The 22,660-nt window shown below is 32.3% G+C and overlaps 12 protein-coding genes and 1 non-coding gene across 13 annotated transcripts; 4 read left to right on the top strand and 9 right to left on the bottom strand.

Annotated features, from left to right (window-relative positions):
• Positions 1 to 20: 20 nt before the first annotated feature.
• CIN1 (Cin1p) lies at positions 21 to 3,200 on the bottom strand (the record flags this gene model as incomplete). Its single annotated transcript, XM_046077929.1, has 1 exon — positions 21 to 3,200. The coding sequence occupies one exon, from the start codon at positions 3,198 to 3,200 to the stop codon at positions 21 to 23; it is 3,180 nt and encodes a 1,059-aa protein (XP_045934324.1).
• On the top strand, positions 2,917 to 2,961 carry SCDLUD_003370. The gene has a single exon (XR_006829223.1). It is a non-coding gene; the product is annotated as a Histone3 (non-coding RNA).
• A 695-nt stretch (positions 3,201 to 3,895) lies between the features above and the next one.
• Positions 3,896 to 5,491, top strand: SCDLUD_003371 (lipase ROG1 family protein; the record flags this gene model as incomplete). The annotated part of the gene is made up of 1 exon (XM_046077930.1): positions 3,896 to 5,491. The coding sequence occupies one exon, from the start codon at positions 3,896 to 3,898 to the stop codon at positions 5,489 to 5,491; it is 1,596 nt and encodes a 531-aa protein (XP_045934325.1).
• Positions 5,492 to 5,570: 79 nt separating this feature from the next.
• On the bottom strand, positions 5,571 to 6,056 carry TCA17 (Tca17p; the record flags this gene model as incomplete). Its single annotated transcript, XM_046077931.1, has 1 exon — positions 5,571 to 6,056. The coding sequence occupies one exon, from the start codon at positions 6,054 to 6,056 to the stop codon at positions 5,571 to 5,573; it is 486 nt and encodes a 161-aa protein (XP_045934326.1).
• A 479-nt stretch (positions 6,057 to 6,535) lies between these two features.
• On the bottom strand, positions 6,536 to 7,957 carry SCDLUD_003373 (uncharacterized protein; the record flags this gene model as incomplete). The annotated part of the gene is made up of 1 exon (XM_046077932.1): positions 6,536 to 7,957. One exon carries the CDS (start codon positions 7,955 to 7,957, stop codon positions 6,536 to 6,538), a length of 1,422 nt encoding a protein of 473 aa, XP_045934327.1.
• A 454-nt stretch (positions 7,958 to 8,411) lies between these two features.
• GDA1 (guanosine diphosphatase) lies at positions 8,412 to 9,920 on the bottom strand (the record flags this gene model as incomplete). Its single annotated transcript, XM_046077933.1, has 1 exon — positions 8,412 to 9,920. One exon carries the CDS (start codon positions 9,918 to 9,920, stop codon positions 8,412 to 8,414), a length of 1,509 nt encoding a protein of 502 aa, XP_045934328.1.
• A 348-nt stretch (positions 9,921 to 10,268) lies between these two features.
• On the top strand, positions 10,269 to 10,898 carry ISY1 (Isy1p; the record flags this gene model as incomplete). Its single annotated transcript, XM_046081426.1, has 1 exon — positions 10,269 to 10,898. The coding sequence occupies one exon, from the start codon at positions 10,269 to 10,271 to the stop codon at positions 10,896 to 10,898; it is 630 nt and encodes a 209-aa protein (XP_045934329.1).
• Positions 10,891 to 12,585, bottom strand: GTA1 (Gta1p; the record flags this gene model as incomplete). Its single annotated transcript, XM_046077934.1, has 1 exon — positions 10,891 to 12,585. One exon carries the CDS (start codon positions 12,583 to 12,585, stop codon positions 10,891 to 10,893), a length of 1,695 nt encoding a protein of 564 aa, XP_045934330.1.
• Positions 12,586 to 13,773: 1,188 nt separating this feature from the next.
• Positions 13,774 to 14,088, bottom strand: CYC7 (cytochrome c; the record flags this gene model as incomplete). The annotated part of the gene is made up of 1 exon (XM_046077935.1): positions 13,774 to 14,088. One exon carries the CDS (start codon positions 14,086 to 14,088, stop codon positions 13,774 to 13,776), a length of 315 nt encoding a protein of 104 aa, XP_045934331.1.
• A 555-nt stretch (positions 14,089 to 14,643) lies between these two features.
• On the bottom strand, positions 14,644 to 15,732 carry RAD23 (Rad23p; the record flags this gene model as incomplete). The annotated part of the gene is made up of 1 exon (XM_046077936.1): positions 14,644 to 15,732. One exon carries the CDS (start codon positions 15,730 to 15,732, stop codon positions 14,644 to 14,646), a length of 1,089 nt encoding a protein of 362 aa, XP_045934332.1.
• A 2,772-nt stretch (positions 15,733 to 18,504) lies between these two features.
• Positions 18,505 to 19,638, bottom strand: GLY1 (threonine aldolase GLY1; the record flags this gene model as incomplete). Its single annotated transcript, XM_046077937.1, has 1 exon — positions 18,505 to 19,638. The coding sequence occupies one exon, from the start codon at positions 19,636 to 19,638 to the stop codon at positions 18,505 to 18,507; it is 1,134 nt and encodes a 377-aa protein (XP_045934333.1).
• A 1,070-nt stretch (positions 19,639 to 20,708) lies between these two features.
• IES6 (Ies6p) lies at positions 20,709 to 21,113 on the top strand (the record flags this gene model as incomplete). Its single annotated transcript, XM_046077938.1, has 1 exon — positions 20,709 to 21,113. One exon carries the CDS (start codon positions 20,709 to 20,711, stop codon positions 21,111 to 21,113), a length of 405 nt encoding a protein of 134 aa, XP_045934334.1.
• An 88-nt stretch (positions 21,114 to 21,201) lies between these two features.
• ANP1 (Anp1p) lies at positions 21,202 to 22,632 on the bottom strand (the record flags this gene model as incomplete). Its single annotated transcript, XM_046077939.1, has 1 exon — positions 21,202 to 22,632. The coding sequence occupies one exon, from the start codon at positions 22,630 to 22,632 to the stop codon at positions 21,202 to 21,204; it is 1,431 nt and encodes a 476-aa protein (XP_045934335.1).
• Between the last annotated feature and the right edge of the window lie 28 nt (positions 22,633 to 22,660).

Here is a 22,660-nt window from a genome sequence, read left to right on the forward strand (position 1 = left end):
TTATGTTAATGCTAAAAAGTTTAAAAATCTAATTCTTCTAGGAGGGAAGCAGAATAAGAAATAATTGTGTTGCTATTTAATTTGTGAACTATGTCGTGTCTTTCCAAGTCCAAAAATATCAAAATTAAATTTTGGATGATACATTGTTTTATTGAGCCACCATTAGCGTTGGCAACCTGCTGCAACATCTGTAGTAGTTTTTCAATAACCATTTTAGTAAGCTTTGGTTCACAGCCGCTGTTTATGGCCAGTAATGTGCATGCATGAATAATTTGTTTTTTAATTTGGGGATTATTTCTCAAAGTTAGTTGAATATTATAAAATCTAGCAAAAACACCTTGGTAATTAAACTTCTCTCCAGGTAGGTCAATATCAATTCCACTTTCTAAAATTCTTTCCCAAAATTTCAACAATGTTGAAACAACTTTGGAGATAGGTCTTTCACTGGGACTCCCCATAAGATTATAAGGTTGTGACCAATCTTTTATATACTGGCCTGTTGGAATAATTCTAATTAACTCATTACAGGTTTCCAGTTTTTGGTTTATATCTAGATCAGTGTAGTAAAATTCAAGAAAAGAGTCAATGGAGTCTTTAATTTGCATATCCGTAGAATGAAGTGCGCCGCCGCTAAAGCAGTAACCCTTCCAAAAACTTCTTTTTATTTCTCTGTCAGTAAAAGTGGCCTTTTGGAATTTTAACAAGTTGTAATTTGTAGTAATATTATTACCAACGTACTGCGCATCCATAGCTAATAATTTGAGTAACACATTTAAACTTTCCAATCTAAGTGATTCTAAGGGTTCCACAGATATCCTTAAAAGTTTGCTTACTACAGAAGTGTACATCTCTGTAGACTCTTCAATCAATTTCTGGAAAAGTGGTATATGAGCCGAAATTGATCTAACTGCGCTGGTTCTAACCAACCGGCCAACATCACCCTTGGTGGTTAAAGTGTAGTCGTCTAAAGAATCTATGATCGCTTCAATGGCGAATGAACTATTTTCTGTTGATAAGCAGTATGTGGATAGTGATTCAATAAATCTACTCTTGGATTCTGAATTTGAGTTTTTAATTATATCTAAAAATTTTGCAGCATTCAAGGAAATAGATGGTAATAAACTGAAGCATAGTTGATTATTAAATCTCAAATATTTCATGAAGGACTCCCAAAATTTAGTATAATCATTGCTGCTTATGAAATTATTTTCGTTTTCCATATGTTTGATAATTTGTGGGAGTATTTTTAGGAATTCCTTTCCACTACTTTCGTCATTGGCAATATCACTAAAATATTTTAAACTTTTGATAATAACAGTGGTCATCTCAGAATTTAGTCTCGCGATGAATGACGATAAATATTTTAGCCAAGCCGTATAATAGAATGTGGTCTTGGCTGTTTTCGAATTACTAAATTCCTTATGGGTTATTCCATCAAAGATAAAAGTACATTTTTCATCGGGTAATAAAGGTTTGATGGTGGATATAAAATATAAATGCTGAAACTTGTTACTGGAATTCGATTCAAAGTTTGTAATATTCTCCTGTATAATACTAGTAAGACGATGTTGAGCATTATTCGATGTTGACAATAAGATTGAAATCAGTGTTGACGATGATTTAACAATTTGGTAATCATAATTGATGCCGATGTTATAGTTAATAATCCAGTCAATAAGCTCTTCAAGATACATGTCAAGTCTGTAGCACTCTTTTTCCACCACCGATAGAATATTGCTGATGTTTGAATGTTCATCTTCATGTATAAAGTTTGATTTTAAGTTCAATACTGGCAACTGAATTATTTGGACTATATCATCTTGTTTTAAAATTGTGGTGGAGTGTCTACCCAATAATTCTTGCAGAGCTGCCATAGCACCTCTTCTAATGTTCAAATCCACATCGAACATTGCACAACATAGCAACTTGGAAAATATTAGTTTTTGTAACGATATAGGTAGTTTATTGCTCCTTGAAATGGACCAACATAAAAAATTGGTCGCGTCTCTAATTTTACGGCCTTCGATATTATAATTCATTCCCAAATTTTGAAATTTTATACATTTGTCAATAATTTTAGCTAGGCGAAGTTCGTTATCATCACTAGTCACGATTTGTGGGAATTTTTGGCTTCTTATGAACTCTGCGATAAGTAAGAGATTCAAGTGTAATTCATCATGGGTAATGTTTACTTCAGTTAATATTTTAGAAATTATTATTTGAATAAGCTCATTACATACATCAGCATAAGTCCCTTCAGTGTCAATATCCTGGATGGGTATTAAACATTTAACTATCATCCTAGCGTATTTAAACCTTAGTTCTGTATAAAGTAGAACACATTGTTGAAATGTTTCGTCTAAACATAAGTTCAATAAGGATTCGAATGATTCGAAATCTTGAAAAAATTCAACATAAAACTTACCTATCTTTGGTAGAGTTTTTAAAAGTGTGGCAATGTAGGTTTGTGAGGTATTTTGTGTAGTGGCTTGTAGTATCCACGATTTTATATTTTCTAAAGCTAAAAAATCATGGAAGGAAGCAGGTATTACAAAGGACGACAAAGTTAGTTTCTGGCGTAAGTAATAATTTATTGTTAACAAATCCAGGTTATTTTTTTCTCGAATGAATAAATTATCATTTGATGACAGTAGATGTGCTTTTATCAATGATATTATGGGCTGTACTAAAAGAATTCCACCTGTGCGAGAATAAGTTGATTCACAATTTTTTATGGTAGAATAAACATTGGAATCATTTGGTAGTTTAAATGGGGATTGAACTAGCAATAATAAGCATGACAAAAGATAATAAATAAGCATCCAATTGTGATTAGAGGGAGTATGACCTGAGTTGAATAGCTCATTTAATTGTGATAATATAGGAGTTAATAAATAAATGTTGTCACTTAGGTGAAAATAGGTTTTTTTAAAACCACATACTTTCGAAAACTGATAATATATTTGAGCTATTTGATTGTTAGTAGTAGTGTTATGATTGGATACTTCCCCATAATGAAATTTTTCGACTAGTGGAGGGATCAATTCATTCAAATATTTTTCAAGATAATACGGATCTTGTTGGAAAAGGTCTATGGACTTTAGTGTGTTTTGAAACTTTGAGTGATTCAGACCAATATTAGTATCAATGTTGCAGTTAACGTAGGTTCTGATATGCTTTAGATGTGATTCTAAATTCATTTTTTTTTTTTTTTGTTTCCTGGCGTTTGATTATTTGTTGTTTAACGATGTGATTGGGTTACAATTTAGTTAGAGTGAGCGGGGAATGGGGCAGTATTTATTTCTTATTGAATGAATGTAGTTAATTTAGGTGTATCGTTTAAAGTGATATATTTGTATATTTTTTTTTATTTTTTTTGAAACAGATGATTCGGAGTATGTTATTTCGGACATTTAAATGATCGGTATTTTTGTTTTTCATTAATGAAAGATTAAATAATAGCACAGCCTTGCACGATTAAACCTTGAGCTGCGTAACAAAGAAAAGATAAGAGATTAACACCCCCCCGCAAAGAGAAATATTTTATATTTTCACATGCTAAAAAAATAATAAATTATTTTCTATTACAAAATAGCAATAAGTTTGATAAAGCTGTTAAGTGGGTAATAATATATATATATATACCTTGTCTTATTCTTTTAGGTGCCATTTGTACCACCCCATAAATTTTACTAATCTACCTTTTTTTTTTTTTTTATTTCAAATAAACCAATATACACCAATTTTAAATTGCTCCCCATTCAAACATAAAAATTATAATAAAATAAGTTTATTACTATTTACCATACATCAGAACTCAAAAGGGATATTTACATAACTATCTTGCGTGTTTAATACCTTTATTACTATTACTATTTGATATAGACTAATAGAAATGACTCTCGATCATAATCCCAACAAAAATATACATTTGGTTGTTCTAGTTCACGGATTATGGGGTAATGTTAATCATATGAATTATTTGGCCACTGAACTTGAATCTTATTTCAAGCTTGTAGAGGGGGAAAAAGCATCCCACAGGAACGAAGAACTTTTAATTTATAAAGCATCTAACAACGAAGGTTATAAAACCTACGACGGTATTGATGTCTGTGGTTTAAGGGTTGCTAACGAAATTAAAAATATTGTAAACGGCACTGTTGGTAAAGTTACCAAGTTCTCTATAATTGGTTATTCGTTAGGCGGTCTAATTTGTAGATTTGCAATTGGTCTTTTATATAAAGACCACTTTTTCGAAGATAATGACATAGACTTGATTAATTTTACTACTTTTTGTTCCCCACATGTAGGTGTATTGGCACCTGGTACGAATGTAGCAGTGTCCTTTTTCAACACTTTGGTTCCTATAGTCTTGGGTAACAGTGGCAAACAAATCTTTTTGAAGGATAAAATGTCATTATCTGGTTCCATGCCATTGGTTTATGTTATGAGTATGAAGAATTCTGTTTTTTACAAAGCTTTACAGAAATTTAAATACAGGTCTCTGTATGCCAATGTTATTAACGATAAGAGGACGGCCTGGTGGACTTCTGGTATCTCTAAAAATGACCCATTCTTTGACTTAAATGAAAGAAGTGACATTGCAAAATTCCAATACATTAAAGGCTATAACCCTATTATTATAGATGCTGAAGCACCAATTAATGTATCAGATGCTGTCAATGATAGTGATATTAGTGCTACCAACGTGCAAGTGGATGATGAGATATTGACTGAATTTTATTTTATCGACTATTGGGCAAGTAAATTGACTAAATGGGTCACCGTTTTGTTAAATTTATTAATATTGGCACCATTGTGGCTGGTTTGGTTTTTCGTCTATGGAACGCTGGAGGCTTTTAAGTCAACTATAAGGGTAACTCTAGTGGTAAACAAATATTCCCAATATATCGTGGAGAACCTTTTGGAGGAAAATGATACTTTGGCAATTGTCACTAACCCTATTAACGATAAGATTGTAGGTGACGAATACAGCAGTGATGAAGATGAAGAAGAAAACACCTTGTGTGCCTGTACCTCTAGATCAACTATGGCAAGTGCACTAAGTTCAACGGACATCCAAACTAATATTGAAAATTCATTAACTGATAAAACTGATACCTTACTTGACAGTGTGTTTGAAGCTATTGAAAGGAAAAATACGGTCACTGGTTTGATTGTTCCAAATAAAACAGATTTTAAAATATCTATTAAAAGCTTAGAGTTACTGTCTATTGATGAGATCATAGAAAAAAGAAAATTAAACAAGTATGGGGCTTGTTTATTAGAGAATTTCCGTTTAAACATCTCTAAAATGCAACTGGAAATCATTGAAAACTTGAATGACTTGGAATGGAAGAAATTCCCCGTTTTTATTAGAAATACTAAAAGTTCGCATGCCTGTGCCATTGTTCGTCATGATGATCCTGATTTTGAAGAGGGTGAATGTGTGGTAAGACACTGGGTGAGTGAAGTGTTCAAACTGGACTGAAAAAAAAAAAAAAAAAAAAAAAAAAAGGAAGCATTTATATATATATATATATATATATATATATATATGTATATACTATTTATGTAAAGTCTCGTTTAATCCTATTACCTAATTTATCTATAAAATCATCATCATTCACAATAAATGGACTGGATTTTACTCTTGTATAAATATTGATTAATTTGTCAAAATATTCAATTACTTTCTCACTTGGAGTTTTAGTAGAAGTGCCGAGAACAAATTTTAATCCTATTTGTTTGATCAATCTGGCATATACTGTGCAATTTTCCAATTCGAAAAGTCTGATTATGTAACTTCCATTATGGTGTATTATCGATGTGTTGCTATCCATAATGTTGTTCCCAGATGGTGATGCTTGTAAAAGTGGGTCAAATAGCATTGAATCAAAATAGTCCAAAGCCATATTTGCAAAGGTGTTATACTTTAAATCATTATTTTGCGCAATTTCTGTAGGATCTTTATTATCGGTGGTTAAGCTGCTTATATTTTCAATGGCTAATGGTTTATTGTTTGGATTTATAATAGATACAAATTGTAAGGGCATTTTTTTACGATTAATGTTTTTTTGGAACGCTTTATATTTATATTTGTATGTATATGTTATTATGATATAGTAGAATGTTCTTTTCTTTGCTTTTCTTTTCTTTTAAAAATATACATGCACTACAATGATTTACGTGGGGGTGTGTGAAGCATATATTATATTTGGTTTCCAAAGCAAATAAATTGGCAAACCACTCAGATTTTTCATACCAAAAATAAATAAAAAAAAAATAAAAAAAAAATAAAATAAAAAATGAAAAATGGTAAAACATATGGTTTCACTATGCGCTCATATACACACAAAATAAGCATTCATTTATTTATCTATTTATATATAAACATTTAACCAAAACGAAAAGTACACACAAATATTATATGTTAACACCCTGTGTATTATAACGACCAAACTATTCTTGATAATCTCGACCATAAAAAAAAAAAAAAAAAAAATTTTACCCCAAACGCTCTTATTTCGTTCACCTATAAAAAGGTCTTAGGATACTCTAACGCAATCGAATTAGCAGCCTGTCTACCAAAAACAACACATTCCAACAAACTAGAACCACCCAATCTATTAGCACCGTGAACACCCCCAGACACTTCACCGGCTGCATATAGTCCTTGTAATAAAACATCGCCGGTTTTTGAAGATAAAACTTGCGATTTTTCATTAATTTCAGCGCCACCCATCGTAAAGTGAACTACTGGCGTAACTTCTCCAACATAAATTACAGTAGAACCATCAACTCTGTTATCAAAAGTATTGATTCTCACAGAACGACCAAATACATCAGGTTTGGTTAAATCAGAGTATTCGGATAAAGTTCTAATAATATTTTCTTTTAACTCTGGGTTCTGGTTTGAAACAAATTCATCAATAGTAGTTTTCTTAATTAATTTTTTGAAAAGATAAAAATTCATATTGTTTGTATAATTTTCATAAACCTTTTCGCTCATTACCAAATACGAAATACCGTCATCAAGCTGTTCTTGGATATCTTTTGTGACTTCATCCCTAGTTTTCAACTCATTAGTAAATCTCAAACCAGTTTTAGGATTTAATAAAATCCCACCTAATCCTCTCAAAGCCTCTGCAGCTAAAAACTTCCAATTGCTCTCTCTATCAGTTGGATCAATAAACCCAGTAGGATGAACCTGGACTTGATTCATATCAATCATCTTAGCGCCTAACTTCTCCAAGATGGTCTGGCCATCACCAGTAGTCCCATCAGAGTTGGTGGTTGGCAATTTAACCAATTCTGGTGTATATTTTTTCAACATTTCTTTACTATACCCAAACCCACCACTACAAAATACAACATGGTTTGTTTTAATAGTCTTGACAGAACCCTCTGAATCTGAGTATTTAACACCTGTAATTTTGTTAGTTGCATATTCAATGTCAATCACTTTACTCTTCATTTTTATTTCTACCATCTCATTGTTGTATTGTTCCAATTTTTTGGATAACGCATTCACAATTTCAAACCCTGGTGGTAATTTGCCAGAAGACCTGTGTGTTCTTGGCTTAGAATGCCCGCCCAACTGAGATAATAAATCCAACTTTAATTTGAATTCGTTTTGCAACCAGCTAATGGCATTGCTGCTATCTGCAGTCAATTTGTCCATTAAATTAGGACATCCCAACCCTTTAGCGGAATGCACAGTATCATTAAAAAATAAGTTTGGAGAATCGCCTTGGATCCCTAGCAGCTCTTGTGTTTTAGATGGTGTACCATTTATACCACTACTAGCTTTAATTGAATTCCCACCTATCTTTTCTGCTTTGTCAATTAAAATCACTGGAATGTTATACTTTGAAACTAATTGGTTGCAAGTGCTTAACCCTGCTAAGCCCGAGCCTATAACTACTACTGGATACTTTGGTACTGACATGTTCATATTCTTCCTGACTATTGTAAAGATGATTATAAAAAAAAAAGTTATCAAATATAGTTTTTTATTAACGAAGAACATTTAAATGGGGGGGAGAGAGAGAGAAAGAGAGAGAAAAAAAGAATTAGGGTAAAATGGGGATAAAATGAGAATTGAAAAGTCTCTGTTTTATATATATATATATTTAAAAATAAAAGTCTAAATTCTTAAATATATGGATATATATATACTATATAAACTCACCCAATTTTTTTTTTTTTTTTTTTTCTTTTTCGTAAATAAAAATTATCCCTCGTTTGTAAAAGGGATGTGGCTTCGTGTAAATATATATAATTTTTTTGATACTTTTTATTTTCTTTTATATAAAAAAAAAAAAAAAAAAAATAGTTTTATATTATGGGAAAATAAAATAAAAATGTTGATCGCCACACATTCCCTAGTAGGTTTTACTAAATTACAATCATAATTCAGTTACTTTACAACTCCAATTAGTGCCTTCTAATAAAGGTAACGAAGCACCTAAACACCATCCCAATTCGTTATTAGCAATTGTTTTGGCTGTTCTTAATTCCCTTTGAGATGGTATGTCATAGCCAGTGTGTAACAAGGATACTTGAAATGATAAATCTAAACACCAGTTAGGTTCCTTTTTTAATTCGGAGACACTTCCTTCAATACCACTGAAAACACTCTTCCAAACTTCTTCACCATTACAAACCATTCTAGCTAAATCGTTCAATTCTTGTAAAGTGAAACTTAATGGCATCCCCAATGGACTAGTACGATCATAGAAATATGAAAAAATATATAGGTCATTGGATTCTTTAAAAGTGCGGACCAATGATGGTTGATGTACACCATTAAATGAGCATGGTGGAACTTCACACTTAGCATCTTTGTTCAAAATTTTATCGGCTAAATATCTACATTGTGGGCCCGCAGGAGTGGATGGACCAGTAAATGTAACGGTATAGCTGCTTTCATCATCTAATGTGACCTTAACATCTTCTACAGTAACCCCTGGTGGCAAGCATGGTGAAGTAACCTTACTATTAGAACTGGTAATATCTCCATTTTTGAGAGCATTTTCCACCAACAAAGAGTTGATCTTCTTTCTGCCTTCTTTTAAACCATAACCCAAATGGCTAAATTGGTATAATGTATATTTTTCACCACCAAAATCTAGTTCGTACTTGTGTTCTCCGTCAACCATCTTTTCATTTGGGTTTTTGAAAGTTGGTTCAAAAACAATCTGTGTAGATCCACCACCCAAGTCGAAAACAGCGGCTGTAGGTAATCTTTCCCCAGCCCCGATATTTCCCAGCAAAAAGTTTGTAGTAATCCAGGCATAAATACCTTCTTCATCACCGCCCATCACAGCAACACCGTCTTCAGATTCAACGACCGGAAATGGATAATCATTTTCCAAATGGTTTCTAACTTCATCCAAGATTTTTCCGCTCATTTCTTCACCTAGTAATCTTAATCCAGCAGTGGCTTTAACTGCAACTGGAGAACACCCTCTTTGGTCGGCGGGAACAGTTTCCATAGCTAGATCTAATAACAAATCTAGGGATTTGGCTGCACCAATAGCATCTGATTCATAACTAGATAATCCCGGCTCCAGCATTTTAAAAGTTTCATGAATTAAAGTTGGTGGAGAAGTACAGACATCAAATTCGTAGATATGAACTCTGGAACCTGTTGAACCAGCATCTATCATTATAACATACTGGTGTTTTTTGTTACACGATGATTGTTCCTTTTCTGGTATTACACTTAACTTTAAGTCCTCGTTGTCGTATGAGGAAGGTGCTGGCGCAGTGGTATCTTGACTTACCACATCGGTTGGGAAATCTACTTTTTGAGTCGTTTGAACAATATGTGGATTTGACGTTCTGATCAACAAAATGACCATAATTAAAGCCACCGCACCAATAAGGAATCGGTAGGTTCTAACGAAAGACATAACTATTAGCTTTTTTTTTTCTTATTTTATTATTATATTATTTTTATTGTTATTCAGATATATATATATATGTAAGACCAAATAAATAAACAAAAATTAGTTATGAAGTGAAAGATTGGGGGGAAAATAGAGCAAAGAATTAAAAATAAACGAAAAAAGAATAAAGATGAAATAAAAACAAGATAAAAACTTGTTTTTTTTTTTTTTTTTTTTTTTTTTTTCTTTTTTTTTTTTGTCATAGCTTTCTTAGAAAATGCTGAATAAAAAAAAATATGTATTTTTCCTTTTCTTTTTTACAATATAAAAAAAAAAAAAAAAAAAAAAAAGGTAAAAACTCTTAGAGCAACAATGAGTAGGAACGTCGATAAAGCTAACTCTGTTTTGGCACGTATTCAGGAACTTCAGGCAGAGGAAAACTCTAATTATAAAAATTATTCTCGCTACAAAAGACCAAAATCCCCATACAAAATTCAGAGCTTACAAGAATGTTACAACTGGAGAAGAGAAATCAATAGAGATCTTGATCAAGTGTATACCAAATTATTCGATCTTTCCATTAACAGTACACAAATCAAAGAACTCGTCGCTAAGTATAATGTTTTATTACAAGAACTTAAACTTTGGGATAAGCACATAGTCAAGGACTTGCATGGACAACCAAGCAGGAGAAAATATAATAATAAAAAAGTGCTGAGGTTCGAGGGGCAAATATATGTCGGTAGAGGTCTAGAGTTGATTAAAGACAAGATGCTGCCAAAAAATGGGCCAGATAATAACACGAATCAAAAACTTTTTCGTAAAAAAATACGCGTTGACAACCGATATTATAATTTCAAAGATATGAAGCACGATATATTCAGCCAGCCTGTCCCGAAAACTCCCCAATTTAGTATTCCTACTAGGCAAGACATAGAATCATGGTTAGTTGAAAAACGTAAAGGTAAGCTAAAGGCAATTATATACGAAAATTCTACATAGGTGATTCCTCTTTAAAAGACCATATATTATTTTGAGGTGCCAATAATGGCGAATCTCTTGGTAATGGTGATCCAGGAGGAGAAGTTGGCTGCGGTAGGCTCTCTCTCGGTAACCAGTAATGGGGAGCTTCTTGCTGCGTCGGATTCAGGATAGACAATAAACTGTTCGAAGGAATGTTGCCGTTGCTGTTTTTTTCCGCAGAAAATGCTGAAGATAAACTAGTCATTGACGTCTTATTTGTCAGTTTTAGTCGGGCATTGGAATTCCAATAGTTATCCAACTGGTCCGTGGTAAACTTATCTGTGTCCAAATTGATAGTATTATCCGCAATAATATTGTTAACACCGCTAATTAAATGGCTAATTTCTTCTTCTTCTGGTGGTGCCTGGGATTGTGGATCTGGTGATCCCTCTTCCCAAAAATGATTGCTATACCCACTGTTGTACGGTTGAGCCATTAAACTCTCTCTTAATTTTCTGTTTGTTGCGTCAACTATCTGCCAATCGTTTTCTAGCTTTTGCAGCTCTACATTTAATTCCTTCAGTTGATTGTTCCATTGTTGTGCTGTTTGTAAATTACTATTATTCTCATAAACAATTTTGTCGTACACCGCAAATTTTTTGTTTTTCAAAATCTGCAATCCCGGTTCAATAATTTCACCGTTTCTATAGTACTCTTTGCAAAAACCTATAACATCAAAGTCTTCCTCATCATCATTTGTACTTTCTATATTTTTATTCTCATTATGTAACTCGGCAACGCTGGATTCCAAGTCCTGAATGTGGAGATCCAATTCAATAATCTCCTTTTCGATCGCATCCTTGTGAGACTTGTGATCAACTGCCAGTTGCTCTTCGATTTGGGGACATTCATCTAGTATTTTGTCCAACGATGCAATCTTCCCCTTGAGTGTTGTCGTGCTGTTGTCCAGTTTTTGGGTTTTACTCGTTAATTTTTCCATTTGTAAATCTAATTTCAACTTTTCGCTTTCCAAATTTTTGATTCGCAACTTTATTTGTTTTTTGTTTTCTTGCTCCTTGTTATATTCCACTTTTTGTTCGCTGATTTTTAATAGAAACTCCTGTTCTTCAAGTTTAAAGTTCTTCAATAAGTCTGTTTTATTTTGTAAAACCTTGTGCAAATCGTCCTGGCTGGCAGTTAAGATTTTTTTCAATTCGTCAATGGAAAAAGAGCTTAATTTTTCCAGAGATGTGAGTTCGCTATATCCCTTTGTGTTGGAGAAATCACCATTGGGTTGAAGTGTCCAGTGAAACATAGATGAGCTCTTAGGCTTATCTCCTAGGCTTATAATCAAAGATAAGGGCTGGTTCCTAAAGCCCTGTTTGTTAACACTTACCAAATCAATTTTATAATGCATGTTTTTGTTCAAATTTTTCAACGAACAACTAGTGTATAAACTTTGCGAAAGATTTAAAAATTCGCCAATCTTAACATTGTTTACGTACAGTATATAATGTGATATGATATCAAACGGTTCATTCTCCCATCTAATTAAAATACTATCTTTTGTTATAAGGTCCAATGCAATTTTAGTGGCATGGGGAATTTCTACATCGTTTAAATTAGAAAGTATTCTTGATATGGGTATTGTCCAAAATTTAAACAATCGGTATACTAGCCATAGCAAAGCAATAAAGGTGATGCAAAAGTTAAAATCTGTAGGCATACCTAAGGCAAAGAAATCTTGGGTATTTGTTCTAAGTTGAATAATTCGGCTGAATCATTAGAAAAGATAAACATTATATGTTACAAAAAGAGAAAAAAAAAGAATTAGAATTAGGAAAAATAATTTTCTACAGTAATTTTTTTTTTTGTTAATTTTTTTTTTTTTTGTTGAAATATAAACCATTCCACACGAAGTATTTCTTTTTAAAATAAAGCTTTTTTTTTTTTTTTTTTTTTTCTTTTTTCAACTTTCAAGAAGCATATAAAAAATCAGAAGTTTGTACAATATATGTGATATCAATAAAATAAATAATAACTTTATCGTTTGGTTAAAAAGTGTATATGTATTACAATGTACATAGAAGCACTAACGACAATATTATGAATAAACTTGAATTGAACCTTAGTGAAAACAATTTCGTCTACTTTTTCAGCACTAAAAAATATGGTTGTAAAGATTAAAAGATAGTGTTCACATGTAAGACCCACGGCTACTTACACTACCATCTAAGAAGATTTTATATGAAAGGTATGCGCAGCACTTTGTGTTTGGTGCAGTAAAAAATAGTAAGAAAATTACTTACTATAAGTTCTTGACAAAAGCGGGGCATAGTTACAGAAACAAATATGGCTACGGGGAGATTTAGTATTTCTACACCAAATACAGAAATTATTCCATTATCACTTTTCCCATTGGGACTGCAGCCCACACGAAAGCAATTGCTTCAAATGTGGGAGATATGCAAAGATAAAAACAAGATTAAAGCGTCTTTTCAAAGGCATGTGGGCCAAAAACATAAAGAATTGAAAAGACGTAAAATGTGCACAAATGACAAAAAAAAAAAATATATATATATACACTAAAAATCGAGTATTATACTCAAAAATAAAAAGAAAAAAAAAGACAACCTTTTATAGAATTGACCAGATTAAAAACATTTGTCCATAAGATTTTTAATTTAACCTCCATGACACGGGAGCTTTTTCATATACCGACAAAGAAAATGAATAAATCTTTCTTTTTAAAAAAAAATCATTACACATGAATAAATAAACGAATAAATACAATGATAAATAACTCAGGAAAAAACTACACTCAATGGGCTAGAACCATTTTCCATTTACAAAAATTACCCTTTCGGTTCTAGAATTACCCAATGTTCCTTCTCACCTCACCTCTACATGATCCTTATTTAGTAGCATCCTTCAAATAAGCTAATAAATCAGCTCTATCCTTTTCTTTCTTAAGACCTGCAAAGGACATTTTGTTACCTTTAATATATTTCTTTGGATTAGTTAACCAAGCATCTAAAGTTGTTTCATCCCAGGTGACAGCCTTCTTGGACACAACGTCAGAGTAGGAGAAACCAGGATGAGTACCGGAAACACGACCGAAAACACCATGCAAATTTGGACCGACCTTGTTAGCACCACCCTCTTCGACGGTGTGGCATTGTAGACATCTAGTTTTGAATAAAGTAGCACCTTTCTTAGCAGAAGCCATGATTGTTTATTGTTTGTTGTTTGTTATTTGTTGTTTGTTGTCTGTAGTTAATAATTTTTTTTTTTTGTTCAAGAAAGAATAAAGCATGAAGGAAAGAGAAAAGATGGGAGGTTTATATATGAAAAAGTATTAAATGAAAAAATCTCGATCGTTTTTTTTTTTGTTTTTTTTTTTTTTTTTTTTTTTTATTTTCATTTTTCATTTTTCATTTTCTTTTCGGTTGTGATTTTTTAAAAAAAAAAAAGTGGTTTGGTTGTGCGTGGATATAGTGAAGAGTAACCCCCATATCTTTCATAACTCGCATTTATCGGTTTACGGATAATGCGCCGTTAGGAGGAAAAGGGGATGGTAAAAATGATTGGTTGGAACTATCGAATCTTCCCTGCCCGGGCTTTTCTTTGTTTGTTTTTTTTTTTTTTTTTTTTTTCTATTGTGCGAGGGATAAATAGGATGATGTGGCGAAAACAATTGTATTTATACATGTATACATATATTATAACGCTTACGTAACACGCGGGAAAAAAAGGAAAACAAAAACAATATTAATTATACACATTATTGACGTTCAGAAAACAAAACATTGGCGGCAATTTCCTCATTCTTGTCACATGCGAAATAGACTTGAATAACCAAGGATCTTTCAAAACCTAACTCACATAGCCTACCGATGGCAATCTCATCTTCTGATGATAGTTCTACGCCCGGAAAATTACTTGGTGCTTCTTCTGAATGTAAATCTAAATCTTCACCGCCAGCAGCTTCTTCCTCTGTGTCTGGCAAGTTACCACCTAAGCCATCCAACAACATACCCAAAAATAATTCTGGGTTGGATTGGATTTGCTGAGTTAATTCAGGATATCTAGTGCTCATGTTTTCTAAAAATGGGGCTAGCGCCTCTGGATCACCGTTAACAATTTGCCTTAGTTGCATTATATCTTGTACGTTCAAACTAATAGTGCCCGGGGTACCACCTGGAGCGCGATCATGCGGAACACTGCCTTCAACTGCAGCGGCAGCTTGTGCAAACAAGTCATCTTGGTTAGCGGCCTCTGTATTAACCGCTCCTGTATTAGCTGTGGGGGCAGATGAGCTAGTAGAGTTTTGCATCTGCTGCCTCAAAGTGGCAAGGGGAACACCCATCATAAGAATTTCGACCGCGGCATCCGGATTATAATTGGATGCCTCTAGAGCAGTTTCAGCTTCTTCCCTAGTAAAACCTAGTTCTAAAACTCTTTGGATCAATTCTTCTAGATTTTCTGGAGCAGGCTGCTGAACTGGTTGAGAAGGCAATGGTGGTAATGAGGACTGTTGATGAGTTTCTTCCTGTTGTACTGAGCTACTGGTGTTTTCTTGGCTTTGTACAGGGCCATCGCCTTCTTTAGTAATGGGATCTATAACTTTTTTGGAAACCTTCTTTTTAGATATCATAAAGATTACCTGATCATTATTATTTAACTTACTGCCCTCTATAGTTTTGGAATCTTGTAGAACTTTGCCGCTAAAAATTAGCTTAATTTGATCAATATCACAGTCATGCGATTTAGACAATTTTTCCTTAACTTGGGAAATGGTTTCTTGTGGGGACACTTCTAAAGCGGTTTTATTTTTTTTGAAGTCCTTAAAATTGAGAGTAATAGATCCCATGGTGATTTATTCTATGGTTGTTGTTGTTGTTTTTTAATGGTTTTCTCTTTTGCTTTGACAATGGTTTTGTCTGAAGATACATAGATAGGTTTAAAAAGTATGTATCGAAATTTCTTTTTTTTTTTCTTTTTCTTTTTTTTTCTTTTTTTTTTTTTTTTTTGCCACCAAAACATAGTTTTGTCATTTTATACGATTATTTAAAAAATGATTGTTTACTTTTGAGTAATATATATTTAATTTTAGCTAAAAAAGGAATGGATGTATGAACTATAAATATTTAAAACAATAGATAAACATTTTTGTTTAAGATGGCAATGTTATATGTTTTTCTACTCGACATGGAAATAATATTAGGCATACTATAACGACCATCGATCAAATCTAAAAAAAAATATAAGAAAGAATACAGTTTGGATATAGTGGATTACATCTTTCTATCAATATAAAATCTCCTCCCCCCAGCTTATAATAGAAAATGATTACCTTCTGTTTGATATATTTAAAAAAGTAAAAGCATGGAAGAAGCTTAAGTTTAGTTAAGGCAATGAACAATAAGGTTCTGTAACTATATAGCAATGTACAACAAAGAAACACATCTTATTATAAATATTGTTATTTATTGGGATTCCGGAATTACTTGCTTGTTTATAAACTTTCCAAGGGAAAAAAATCACAAAAAAATTACTGGGCACTAATATCACATGTAACTTCAGTGGATTTCTTTTTTTATATCGTTAACGATATCCATTATTACTTTGAGAGCTATTTTTTTTTTTTTTTTTTAAAATCTTTTTGAGCAAACACGGCAGCAATATCTTTTTGTTTTTGCAAAAGTAAGAAGAATGAAGTCAACTTCTTTTTTTTTTCTCTTTTTTATAACAAATGATTTTTTTGAGCCCAGATAATCACATTGAGCAGATGCGCAGAAGGCAAGCACAGAAAATATACGAATATGGCCGATAATTGCGGGTGCAAAAAAATAGGAAGACCACACTCTTTGTACGTATTATCTATAGTACAAAATCACTGGTCAGTGTCATGCTAAGAAAAAAAAAAAAATACGTGGATGAAAGGAGTAAAAGAATACGGAGGATAAAAAGAGCCAACTCTTAACATTAAAAATATAAAAAGAGAAGTCAACTTCTTTACATATGTATATATATATTTTTTTTTTTTTTTTTTTTTTATTTTTATATCATAAAAAAAAAGGTATCACCAAATTTTTGAGCAGCTATATGATACATAGAAGAGCATATGATAACAATAACGATCATATATATATACATATATATATGAAATTATAAATCCTTAATTTTTATTTTTTAATTTTTTTTCTTTCATTCTACTATTTCCCCTTGAGTTTTAAAATAACGATTGATTTTATTAATCTTCCAGGAAAGATAACTACCCTCGTAATGATTATTAGGGGAGGAAAATGCAGCACCCTATAAGAGGCTTTTAATTTTTCTTTTTTTTCTTTTTTAAATGTTCCAAATTATATCAAGAAAGTTTATCATTAGATATGATATACATGTTTGTTAGAAAATCTCAATTAAATTCAAAGAAATTATGCAATGCTGGGTAATACAAATGAATCACTTCTATTTTTTTTTTTTTTTTTTTTTTTTTTTTTTTTTTTAAGTATCTTTCCCTCTCCCATCATCAATGGCATATGAACCCACTATGAAACAAAAAAAAATAGACAAGCATGATGTAAATCTATTTAGAACTTCACAGTTTTTTTTAGCTATTAAAGAAAAAAAAAAAAAACGAAAATATTTCGCTAAGGACAGTTATCATTAGTACTTATTAATTGTTTTTATTGGTGCGGAACTAATACTCATGTAGTTTTCAACCGACGAAAAAAAAAAAAAAAAAAAACACGCGGAATTAACCCAATATGGAAATTATTATTTTTTTTTTTACTTCCGGATTTCCCAATTGGGAGGTATCCGTTGCGGCAAATACAAAATGGAAAATGAATTAGAGAAAATATTTTTTTTTTTGAATGATGTTTAATTACGTTGAGAATTCCTTCACGATATTACCATATTCTGGGACATTTTAGGACATTTATAATACATTACTATTATGCCTTTTTCTTCGAAAGTAGAATACTAAAAATAGCTTAGAATCAAATACACATTTTTTAGGGCTTTTTTTTTCTTTTTTCTTCTTTTAAAGAAACAAATATCACACGATCACACGAGCCTGAGAGAAACTTCCATCAGCCATAATTCAAGAGCTAAAATTATTACAAAATCTAAAGAATTTATTCAAAGGAAAAGAAACAGGTTAAATTATTATTGATCGTATACAATTGTACGAGGAGATAATACATTAAAACAATGAATTCCTTGTCTATGTACCAATATCTCAACTCAAGTACTTCATATACATAAAAGAGTATACATGTTGGAGAAAAAAAAACTTCTCACTAACCCCTTCCCACTGGGTGTCTATACACACACAGCCGTTATTATTATCGTCATCCAAACATTTAGGTCGATATTCTGATCACCGTTGTCCCACTTTATGCTGGGTAGAAGAAACATCATCTATTGAATTCCGAGTTATTCATACAAAATATATAGAGGAAACGCCGAATTGGGCAGGTCAGAAATGCTTTCCTATCTAGCCGAATTCTGTTCCCTCTATAAAAAAAAATAAACCCACAAGTTGTCTAATTTATTCTACAATGCCACGATATTAAATTTGGTTTTGTAAATGGTGTAAACCACACACACATAAAAACAAGAGAAAATTGAAACCTTAATACTTAAAGGTTTTGATATTTTCCTTGTCATTGGTGGACTCACTTCTATAAATTTGAGTAGGACCTTGATGGTTGTAAGGGTGCTCCTTGGCATACTCAAAAGTTTCTTTGATAGCCTTTTTAACATTTTCCAAAGTTTCTCTTGAGATTTGATAATGGAAGGAAACTCTGCCACCCATAAGTTTGACATTGTACTTCAAACCCTTCTTAACCAAGACGTCTGGGTTGATGGAAGCCTTTTGTAAATCCAAAAAGACGAAATTGGAATCCACAGGACTTTCCACTGGAACACCCAATTGTTTACAGTATAAATCTAATTCGTGAGCCAATTCGTGGGAATACTTTAATTTCTTTTCCCAACCTGGTTGAATGGCAACCAATGCCATCTTGCAAATACCACCACTCTGTCTAATACCACCACCTTGTTGTTTTCTGAAATGAGTAGCCTTTTTGATGAACTTAGGCTCCCCAACTAAAATACTACCAATTGGAGCACCCATACTTTTACTCAAACAAATTGAGATAGAGTCGAAAATCTTACCGTAGACTTGGGGATCGACTTGAGAAACAACGGCGGCGTTCCAAATTCTAGCACCGTCACAATGCAACCTCAAATCGTGTTCGTCACAAAATTGTCTGATTTTCATTAGTTCATCTAATGGAGTGACAATACCATGCAATGTGTTTTCTAGAGAAATAACCCTAGTTGGAGCAGCATGGATATCGCCATCATCGGGAATATACCATTTTTCGATATCTTCAACGGTCAAATAATTACCGTTATTGGGAATGACCGGAGTAACCATAGTTTGACTTAAAATAGCTAAACCAGCGGCTTCATGCGTGTACACATGGGTTCTATAGTCACACAAAATACTATATGGTGGCTGCATCAAATGGGTCCTGATACCAATTTGGTTGGATAAGGTCCCACTGACACAGAATAAACCAGCTTCTTTACCAAACATAGCGGCAACTTTGGATTCTAATGCACAAGTGTCAACGTCTTCATTGTAAACTGCATCACCAACACTTGAAGTCATTGCGGCTTCAAACATTTCTTTGGTTGGTGTAGTAAAAGTGTCACTACGTAAATCGTTGGAGGCAGATGTATAAGGTTGAACAGTCATAGTTTGTTATTGTTGTTGTTATGTGTAATGTACTAAGTTAATTAGTTCTTGATGGAGTTGTATTTAATGTAAACGTTCTAAAGAAAAAGAGGGGGAAGAAAAAAAAAAAAAAGAAAAAAGAAAAAAGTTAGTAATTACAATTTTACAGGCAAAACATTTTTTTTTTCGAGAAAAATTGAAAAATTTGAAGATTTCTTATATACTTTTTTTTTTTTTGTTTTTCTTTTTGTCTCTTCCATTTTCATTATTAATATGAATTTATTTGTCATTGAAAATATCCATAAAAAGCAAAAAAGAAAAAAGAAAAAAAATTTAGAGACTTTTTTTTTTTTTAATTACTCACAATTTTTATTCTATTTGTTTCCGATTTTCTTTAGGACAATTTTTTTTTTCTTTGCCTTGGAAGTTGAAAAAGGAAAAAAAAACAAAAAAAAAAACAAAAAAAAAAAAGGTTTTTAGGTTAAATTCTTCAAGTATGGAAATAAAAGCGTGTTTTAATATATTTTAATATTAATGCCCAACGTAAATCAAATAATATTTCTTTCTTTTAATTTTATATTATTACATACAAGCAACAATTAAAGATACCGCAATGTGTATATAAAACATCGATGCTTAGTTTTCTGTTTGTATCGAAAAATAAAATAAAATAAAATAAAATAAAATAAAAAATTTGCCTTATGGATAATAATCAAAAATTCATTTCTTGGAATATAAAGATAGAAAAGTTTACACTAAAGAATGAAAGGCACTTTGACACTTCAGACACTTTTGTAAAGCTTATACATTGACTCGCGATTTTTTGATTATAAATAAATCCAAAACTTGTATCATAATTCGCTCTCCTAGTAATAATACTTGATTAGCTTCGCTTTATTTTTATTTATTTATCAGTTTTTCATCATAACTCTAAAAAATCTCGGACTGTATGAGTTGTATCTTATACAATAATAAGAATAACACTTTAATTTATTTCTGAACTAACCATCCCCCCCTTTTTCAAATCGACCTTCTTTTCAAAAAAAAAACAAAAAAAAAAACACCAAATATTATTTTCTCTCTCTCAAACGATGGACAAACAAGATATTTTAAGATCAGTGGCTAGCGAAAACCAACAACACCTATCACAACATCCTGTAAAGGCATCTACTTGGAAAAAACCAAGCTCCAGGAGACACAAAGCATGTAGGCAAATATTAAGTGACGAATGGAAAAGAATTAATAATACTAACAACGATGCTGGCTCAGAATCTACTAAACATGAGCTTACATATTTTAATTTAGAAGCCCCACCTAGCATATATCCTAATAAGAAATACTGCGATATAACTGGATTAAAGGGTCATTATAAGAGCCCAGGTACAAACTTAAGGTTTTATAATAGTGAAGTATATGCCGCAGTTATAAAACCAATGATTCCTGGCGTTGATCAACAATATTTAAAATTAAGAGGTGCAGATGTTGTATTAAAATAAATAAAAAAAAAAGTTAAATAATTGTACAAAATATGTAACCAACATACAAAAAAAAAGAAAAAAAAAAAAAAAAAAAAAATTTTTTTTTTCAAACTTCATCTGGGTTGAAATCTGCTTTTAATTTAGCATCTTCACCAAGAATTTCTGGAACAAAAACAGGAGCTTCTTCATTATTAGCATCCTTACTATTGCTTTCAGTGGCTAAATTTTCTTCATCTTGTTCATAATCTTCATCAGTGTCACTCCAATCGACAAACACGTTTCTACCCAATTTATTAGGATCAACGTTCTTTAAGACTTGCATTCTATCTTCAGACCACTTATCCCTAACATCTTCAAAACCGATTTCCCAAATTTTATCGTAAAATTCTCTGATTTTAGATTCTTCCAGTCTCTTTTGTTCTTCTTCAGCCAACCATTCCATATGCTTTAAATCATCACTACTTGGCTCATATATATGCCAAACAACATAGTTCGGCAAGCCAACGACATTATATTTCATTCTGCGGCTCAATTTGCCAAATGCTTCCGTTTCAGCATGTTTTTCGAACGAAAAAGCCGGGAAATGAGAGCCTGCCCTGAAAACTCTAGCTTTACTCAAGATACTGACACCTCCGATACCATCTAATTCCATCTCCACTTCTGGATCACCACTTGGATCCCTCATGTAGGCTAAATGAGGTCTCCATGTAGCATATTCAGGATAACCTTCCACAATCACCGCATCGTCACTCAAAGTATTGGCTAGTTGGATACCACCACCACTCTCCTTCCAACTGTTTAAGTCATATGGCTGTATATGACCTAGCCATTCCGGTAGGGGCCTCCACACATTAGGTACGATAATATCTTTGTCGTGATGCATTAAATCTTCCATAATTGTGTCGGGTATAACCTCAACGTCAACATCTCTCCAATATACCCATGAATGATATGGTTTTAAGGCAACAGAGCCTAACCAGTTTCTTGCTCTGGCCATTAGTTTTCTTCTTGGGCCTTGTGCAGCAAAACCATGCCTGTCGCTAAAACTTTGGCCAATGATTTGACCAAAATCTTTTTCGAATATTTCTATGTTACCGAATATTTTCGTTTTATCTTTATTGCTCTGTAAACTTTTTAAATTGTCCAACAAAACACCCATAGTATCATCTTTGGAATCACTGACTAAAAAAGTCAAGTCAATCCAATTGTGAGGATAGGTCATATTATTTAGCAGACGGAAAAACCTTGGTAAATGTTCAGCTGCATCTCTTAGTGGAACACAAAAGACAATACGGTCACCCATTTGCCAACCATTTTTATTCCCTTTATAATTTTGCAAGTCGTAGTATTCTACACCTGGAGTGTTTTTAAAATCGGGTGTATAAATCCTAGTCGAGGTATTAACTAGTATGATTCTTACTAATAACAGTAGGGAAAATATGCTTCCTAATATGCTGATTAAACTGATTGATGAGTTGGTGGTCCTTTTTTGTGTATTGGGATTCCCTGAAAGCAATTTGAAAATGGACTTGCACATAGCCTATGTATGTTGTTGTTTTTGTTGT

This window comes from Saccharomycodes ludwigii, chromosome IV (genome assembly GCF_020623625.1).
Source record: "Saccharomycodes ludwigii strain NBRC 1722 chromosome IV, whole genome shotgun sequence".
NCBI classification, from domain to species: Eukaryota; Fungi; Ascomycota; class Saccharomycetes; order Saccharomycodales; family Saccharomycodaceae; genus Saccharomycodes; species Saccharomycodes ludwigii.